Source organism: Vidua macroura, chromosome 12, assembly GCF_024509145.1.
Source record: "Vidua macroura isolate BioBank_ID:100142 chromosome 12, ASM2450914v1, whole genome shotgun sequence".
Classification (NCBI taxonomy): domain Eukaryota; kingdom Metazoa; phylum Chordata; class Aves; order Passeriformes; family Viduidae; genus Vidua; species Vidua macroura.
Window position 1 is genome coordinate 3,088,365 of NC_071582.1, and position 8,425 is coordinate 3,096,789.

The 8,425-nt window shown below is 47.9% G+C and overlaps 1 protein-coding gene across 9 annotated transcripts in view; it reads right to left on the minus strand.

Annotated features, from left to right (window-relative positions):
* Positions 1-4,997, minus strand: part of NEO1 (neogenin 1) — a 165,739-nt gene extending 160,742 nt beyond the window's left edge. For all 9 annotated transcript variants that reach the window (XM_053988462.1, XM_053988464.1, XM_053988461.1 and 6 more), the window contains exon 1: positions 4,662-4,997. In XM_053988462.1, the coding sequence (XP_053844437.1) occupies positions 4,662-4,776 (115 nt within the window). In that variant the 5' untranslated portion in view covers positions 4,777-4,997. The remainder of the gene's footprint in view (positions 1-4,661) is intronic.
* Between the last annotated feature and the right edge of the window lie 3,428 nt (positions 4,998-8,425).

Consider the following 8,425-nt stretch of genomic DNA (forward strand, 5'->3'; position numbering starts at 1 on the left):
AAAAAAAATCCTTTAGAGTAATTTATTACTTTTCATTAAAATTAAACCGCTTCTCTTTTTGCACAAATCAAACAGCTTGTGGTTGTTACACACCCCAGGGAATTACCCGAAATCCCAAGAAACTTTAGCAGCAGAATATTCCAATTCCTTCATTGCCTTTGGTAAGGGCAGCTTTAATGAGAAAAAAAAAGTATTTTAACTGATGCAAAAAGGATTTACCATAAATTGATAGTCGGCTTACTCTGTAAAATTAAGATGCTCCTCTGCATGAATACTAAATGGTAAAAACTCTGGAAATTAAAGCACCTAATAGACCACATAAAGCAGACTTTCAGTTTTCCTACTGAACCCTGCAACTGTACACATACAAATCAGGCTTATCTATTTATATGGAATTAATCAGGATTACCACTTTCATCTGGCCATTTCACTGGAGGACGAAATCAATAGCACCCAATCAGTAAAATATGACTGTTTCCACTGTGCTGAGGCATTTTCTCTATTAAGAACTATTCTGCCTTTTTAAAAAAATCAATAGCCTCGGGCATTGTATTTCAGTATTGGAGACCCAGAGCTGTATTCTGGCAGGACAATCCAAGCAGCACCCCAGTGTTTGAGGCAGCTCTTCCCTCCCAGTCTAGCACACCAGAGAAGCAAACACGGGCCTGTGCCCCCATAGCCATTCCCAAAGGCTGCAGCGAGACTTTGGAGCTCTCAGGGGCTGAATACCTAGTCCACAACCCTCGGAGGAAGGTAAAAAACCCTTCTGAATCCAGCATGGGAGCTGCAGTCTGGCCCTGCAGCCACTGAGGCCCCTACAAACCAGCTAAACAGAAGTGGAGTTTCCCTTCTATTAAGTGACATCCCAACGTCAGCGTTGATGCCTCATGGGAAACCAGCACTAATTAGTTACTAGCAACAACTCCAGTTATACCTCCTCATAGGCAATGCAAAGTGAGACTTTAAACAGCCTGCATCTATGAAACCACTGCATGTTTAGAAAAGTTGGCTACAAACACTGGTACACATTTTACACACCAAATTATCTCCATGAAACTGGTGATGATAAGAAAATTCACTTTCAAACCCCCTGTGACACTCAGGCTAATGTTACCCAAGTTAAAGTTCTGCTTTCAAGCTATAAAAACTTTAAGCAGCATATTGCACTGCTCCTTGTGTAGTTTTCCTAAACTCCCACTTCATTTCCTCAGTCATTTATTATCACTCTCCTTCTCTTGGCCATGCAACAAACTCCAGTTAGGTGCCTACAGAGTCTTCAGACAATCTCTGGCTGAAGGTTAACCTCGTGTAAATCACAAGGGCATTTTATCATCAGGAACAACCAAATACTCTTATTTGTATAAGGAAATATCTACCATATGTAACTTCCTTACTTACACTGATAAGTTAGCACAAGGTAACTGAGCCAAGCTTTTTTTTTAATGACACTTTTTGTTTGCTGCTTTTCACTGTGATGAACATTAAGCACAGGTGTGTACACACCTGACAACTTTGAAACTGAAGTGTTAGTTTATTAGGAAAGCTTCATAAGCCAGTCAAGTCATTTTCTTAGATGACTAACAAACATGCAGTGCAAAAGCCATATGCAACCTGTCCATATGGAACAGGAATATCCAGCAGGGAGACCGGTGCTTAACTGACTTGGGATGTAACCGAGACCTGAACATTTCTGCTCTATTTTTAACTTGGGATATAATTGGAAATAATCAAGCAGCACACACAAAACAGAAACAAATGACAACCTGCTGTTTCTAGGGTCCCCAGATGATCTGTGCTGCCATCCTTAGCCTTCCATACCCCCTCCCCCGCCATTACTCCCCAGGAAGAGCATCCCTGGCAGCAGCACCTGGATGCACTTCCCAGCTTGCTGCTCACAGACCCCTTCAGTTCAGGGCTCCTCCTGCAGCTCCAGGCCCACCAACTGCTATTTCTGATCCATTGGGACTTCCCAAACCAGCAGTTTGTCCTCTAAAAACAAAATACATATCGATTCCAAGGACTTCAAGAATACCAGTCAGAGACAGAACAGATTTTCTGCTTCTGAATAATCTCATTTGCAATCTTAATGGTGTATACAGGGTATCAGAGTTTTCCTATTAAAAATTAAGTGACACCAGTTTCATTTTTATTTCTAATAATGCAATCTGTATAGATCCAAGTTTTTATGCTTATCTCAATTCAGTTACAAACAGTTATAGGAGGCAGGATTTAGCTTAATTTGATGCTTCTTCTTGATTTTATTCCCTCAGCTAAGTGAAATGTTGTCCCAATTCTAAAATCAGCAGCTCATCTCACCTTATCTGCAGAACAACCAACTACACTGGAAAACACACTAATGTGTGCAGATACACAAATAAATGAAGTTATACAGTTTTCTACTAAAATAATTCAGCTGCACTCTTTTCTTCTTCAAAGAGCCATGATGAGCTATTTTTAAATAAGATCAAATGTCCCTCCAACACACATGACTCCACACAAAGAATATGGGCTTCCAAATCTGCAACTTCTGCTCATTTATGGCACTTTTACCCACACTAAAATGCCAGCATGAGGGTTTTTTTTTTGCACTAAAACCCCCTGTTCTGGATATAGCAAGCAGCACTTCAGCCTTGACAAGAAGAGCTGTGGGTCCCACAGCTAAAGCTCCACCTGGACCTACAAACAGTTTCCTCTGCCTCTCCAGCCCTCAAGTGTCAGCCTAAGGAGGCTCTTCCCAGCATCCTGAAGAGATCAAGCTTCACCCAGAGCATGGAACAGAAGACAGCACTACCCCCCTCACATCTAAACTCCAACAGGAGAACTTTCATGCCATGGAACATCTGCACCCAACTCCCTCTCCTATGAGCACCTGCCCATATAAAAGTATGTGGAACATCCTCTATTTAAGAAAAACTACTAGCAATTAGATGGGAAATAGTGTGAATTAAAATGAACTTCATCCACTACACATCCCCTTAATTGAGAGAAAGAACTAAGAGAGCCTTTCTCTCTTTCCTCTAAGTAACTGGTACAAACACCCTCAGACAGGGAAAGCCCAGCTCCTGGTCCTCCCCAGGAATCCCACAGGACACATCCATGGACACAGCGTAAAGGCACCTTCCACAATAGAAAGAGAGGAGAAGAGGAGGAGCTCACCAGAACTTCCAAGATTTCCACAATGATACTCCTACATTCCTGCTCTGATAAACAGCTCCAATGAAGGTTTTTTTCCATATCATTTCAGCACATCACCCCCATTCTGCAGATTTAATTCACATATTTGGCTCCAACAGACAGAACTTGACCTACTACTAAGTTGATTTCCTCAAACCATAAAGTATTATTTTAAACTAGCAAAGAGCTACTAAAACAACCATAAGGCTACTGAGCTGTCAGGAGAACAGGAATATCAGAAAAGAATCACCACGTGGCAAGATTTTACACATCACAAAGTAACTTATCTGTTACACATGTTCTGCAGATTTTTGAGTCAAACTGCAATATTTTTCAAAAGAAAAAAAAATCTGCTTCAGACCTGGAATCTGCAAAGCTTGTACTGTGTAAGAGAATAAATAAAAATATTCCCTGTCAACAGGAGTCAGCTCACATGGCTCCATCAGTGGTGTCCAAGATGAGAACCACCGTGGAAGATCCTGCCTAATGTGATTTGAAACTAATGGCAGAATTTAACCATTCTTACTTTCCCAAATTGCTAACAAGTTGCTAAAACACACTCATTTGACCAGCAGTTTTTCCCATATTCCTTCCACTTGTACAGACTTCTCTCTTAAAATATCAGGATTCAATCAACCTACAGGGGGTATTTTTTTTTTTTTTAATCCCAGCACTCAGCATTCAAGACCAGATTTTCTTTCAAGCATCCTAGCAGCTTATTGCTGGCAAGAAGGAAATAAAGAAGTTACTTTTTAAAGCCAGTATTTGGCATAACGAGCAGATAACATCGCTGAAAAGCTAAGGAGGCTTCTGTGGTATTAATGGTCTCATGCAAGGGCTTTTGAGAGAGCCTTCTCCTGCCTCACCTGGGTGAGATTACGTTTTCCGTAGCCTATAAAGAACCAGGATTCAATCATAGACCATTAAAGACAACAATGGTAAAAGGTGTGAGAACTACCGCGGCTGAAACGCTGCCAGACCGCTCATTTCTGGGCTACTGCGGCAGTTCCCAGGCAAGTTCCTCTCTCTCCACAGGTTGCCGGTACCGAGTCCGGGCCGCTTCCAGCAGCCCTCCAGAGCTGGGGCAGAGCCCGCCCGTGCCCGGCTCCCCTCAGGGGTAAACCGCAAGCCCGATCCCACTCAGGTGTGCCCTTCTCCCCTCACTGGTGAGCTGCAAGCCTGATTCCCCTCAGGTGTGCCTGGCTCCCCTCCCCGGTACCAGCGAGCCGGGAGCACAGGTGGGTGAAGCGTTCAATCCCCCGCAGAGGGGGCTCCAGGTGTCCCTTGTTCGCGGGGAGGCACCGCCGCCGCTCGCCGAGGCTCGCAGTGGCCCCTGCTGGTGCCCGCACGGGGGGAGCGCAGCGGGCTCAGCCCCTCGGCACCGCTCGCCCTGCCGGGGCTGCCCCGGGCCCCGCCGCCCCCGGGACCCCTCCGCGCCCCCGCACAGCTCCGCGCCCGCCGCCTCCAGGGTCTCGCCGCGCTCTTACCCGTCAGGAGGCTCCGGGAGCCGCTCCGCGCCGCGGCGCCGGTCGGTGCGGGCTGCGCGAAGAGAAGGGCGATGCACAGGGAGCCGAGGAGCCGCCGGGCTCTCCGCGCCGCCATCGCTCCACTCCCCGCGCCCGGCAGCCGGGCTGCACCCAGCGCCAGCCCCTCCCCCGGGGGGGCTCCTCCTGCGTTCCTTCCCTACCGGGCGGGCTGCGCGGAGGCGGCGGAGGGAGAGCGGCGGGCGGGCGGAGCGGCCGCGCTCCCTCCCTCACTCCATCGCGGGCCGGGCTCCGCCACTCGCTCGCTCCGTCCCTCCCTCACACGGACCCCGCGGGGCGCGCGCCGCCTCCCGCCCGCCCCCGCCTCGCGCATGCGCGCGCTCCTCCCCCCCGCCCCCGACCCCCGCGCCAGGTGTGCGCGCGTCCGCCCCCCCGCGCGCGCCACCGCGCCTGCGCGTGCGCGCGCGGGGGGGCGGGGCCGCTGCCCTCTGCTGAGGGGCGACGCGCTGCCCCCTCCTTCCCTCAGGCGTTCGGTGCGTAAAGTTCGTAGGTTTTAACGCAAAAAATCCATGTTTTTCCCTCTCCTGGACCGGCCCAGCACGGGTGCGGGAACTGCGCGTTTCCCGCACGTAAAAACATGGAAAACCTGACGGTTCGGCAGCAATCCGGGTATCCCCGCTATGTGGCGAGCCGGAGGGTGTGGGAAGAGAGAGCCCTGCTCTGCCATGGTGCTGGTTACCAGCAGTCCAGAACCGGCAAGAAACCCGAAATCCAGCTAAATGTAGAAAAATAACTTGCGGAAACTTGTTTTCTTGGGGAGCGACTCTGCTGCTCTGTTCGGGATGTCGCCTCTCCCAGTAAACATGCTTCTCAAAGATAAATAACGTGAAGAAAAGGCTAGACGTGCTCCTAAGAGGCAAATGCAATGTATTTTCATCCTCCTGGGGGTAATTAGTTTTATACAGCATTTGCCATTCAAATCCAAATCACTGCAATGCCACATCGTTACCAGCCCGTTCCAGCCCTACTGCCAGATCCAGTCTCCTTAGAAAAGACACAATAAAAGCTATAAATATACATTCCTCCTTCATTAATCATATGGAGTATACCCTGATATTTTTTCCATCTCAGTTTGTTTCCCACTAAATTATATTTTTACAATGCACACAGTGTCCTTGCTCATTTTATCACTGACTAATTGAATCATCTCTTTCAGGACATAAATTACATGGGACCAGGGCTGGAGGTAACTGGGAGAGCCAGACCCCTGGGGCACTGCAGGATGTGAAACATAGGTACGTCCCCTGCAAAACATGTTGCAAAACATTTTTAAATGAAATTTAAATAATCTGCTCCAAAAAAAACAGGCTTTTATGCTGGTTGTGAGACTCCTGTTAAGGAAAGTTTCCCTTGATAACCTCAGTGTGTGTGGCAAGGGTGTCCGTCTTGTTGCAGGCAGCTCTATATTCCCGTGAAATTCTTCTTGATCCAGCAGGATTTGCAGATTTGTTTATGGAGAGGGTTTTCTGCGAGGCAGAGGCTGGCAGTGTGCAGTGCCCCAAACACAGGTGTGGATTTTGCTGTACAGGGATGCAGGGATGCACAAGGCGAATTAAACGCTGACGTGACTGCAAAGCACCAGCTAATACAGGTGTCTGAGGCGTCTCTCCTTGTGAAGCTTGCTTCATTATTTTATGTTTCTGTCAGGAAACGGGGGTTTGGCCACTAAAAATATCCCGGGGCATTTTCACAATGGAATAATTACCTCCTCAGAAGGATGTTTGGGTTTCTCCAGCTTACCCTTGCCGAGCTACACTGCTATCTGATATGCCACAAGGATTACCAGCAACCAGCTGCAATTTATCCTGAAAATGGAAGTGGTGATTAAAAGGCAGGACTGGTAGTGTAACTCCTATTAAAGCTGGTTAGCAATTCTCATCGTAAAATCCTGCCCTCAGTCGCGTTTAATAGGGCCAGACTAACCACTGTGCTGAAATTTAGGCATCTGAAGTTCATACCTTGGGTTAAATTATAACCATTTCTCCTTCTGTTCCTTCTGTAAGGGATTTTCTAGTCTGAAAATGAGAGTGGTCACTTTGTCAGAGGTGTTCCCTCAAACCCCACTATGAAAACCCTCCTGAAAGTCCTGCTGGTTCTTGGCAGGGGCTTCCTGGCACTTCCACTTCCCAGCAGCTCCATCCTCATCACAGCCCAGGGCTGTGGGATCAGAGCTGGACCTGCAGCTCCAGTTCCTGGCTGCTCTGGACCATGCCATGTCTGCAGGTAGGAAGGGCGGACCTGTCCTTCCAGTCTTCTTGGGAAACACAGAGCAGGAAGCTCCTTGAAAAACACACAATGGGGACAGGAACTGGGTCTGGGACAGGTAAGTTGGCAGGCATAGAGGCTCTGGAGAGAGACAGGTTCTCCAGGGTGATGAAAGGGAATGAGCCAGAAGGAAAAACAGGTCTGCCTTGAGGGAGGGATAAAGCAAAGCTCATAAGAAAGAGTCTGGAAGCCAGGCTGCTGGGAGAAGACTTTAAACCAGAGTGGAAATGGGAGATGTTGCTAGGAGGAGGACGTGCAGCCTGGGAGGACTGGGAGCTGTCCCTGTGCTCTGGTCAAGGTTTGAGGGAGAGCTTGCTGGGCAAAGGGGATCAGATGGAAGAGCTGGAGTGGGGCAAGGGAAAAGGACCCCAAGCCTGGGTGTGGGATGCAACAGGGCCTTTGGGAAGAGGGAATTCACTAGAGACAGTGATGGAGTAATGGGAATGACAGAAACTGGGGGAGGGAGGCAGAACAGAAAGGTGAGGATTTAGGAATGGGAATGAAGACCACCTGGAAAACAGTCAGCAGGTACCTGAAATACACTAAGAATGTACCTCACCCCCTTGGAGTGCTGGAGCTTGTGCCAACCATGACATCCCTCACAGAGGGAAATTTCCACATTGCTGATGGCCTGCATCGATGTCAACCCAGGATTACATTACTGGGGTTATCTCTACATGGGAAAGAAGTACATATTCAATAAAGCAACAGTACTCAGGCTGCACAGAAACACACTCCCCAGTTATCAAACGCCAGGATAAAGGCAACCAGTGCAGAAGGATATGCCAGGCTCAGACACTGAACCAAGGTCAGGGAACCCAGGCACGTGCCTAAACAACTTCCACCTCATTTACTGCAAAAATCAGATGTAGGTATTTTATGCACCCTGTGAGGAACTGCTGGGCAAGCAAGCACAGCACTGTGGGTGGGGCAGGTGACTGCTGCTTCCAGAAAGGATTTTTAGCCTCTGGAATCTGTGGGATGCAAAGCACAGTCCCTAAACAGAGCCTGCCCAGCGCTGCACTAATTGTGCAGTCAGCACTGCCCAGGTGCCTGGGCTGACATTTTGAAGCCTGACTTGCAGAAATGAAGAACTCTTGCAGATAAATCTGCAATAACTGAGAATTTATACAACTTCTGACTCAATTAGATGCCTGGCCATGTTCTATTTTCTGACAAAATCAGGCCACTGAGTATTTCTAATTGGATCTCTGAAATGAAAAGATGTTTTTTACTATTCTGTCTGTACACCCAAGTTCCTCGTCTGTAAAATAAGGGCAACACCATTTCTCACTACAGTGTTGAGAAAATGAATTAGAGTTTGTGAAGCACTTGGATACCATAGTGATGAGTCCCATGGAAAAGCTCAGGAGGAAATGAATAAATCTGTCTTCAGAACAATATTTGAATAGTCTGCTGTAAATAAAGCACAGGCCACACAG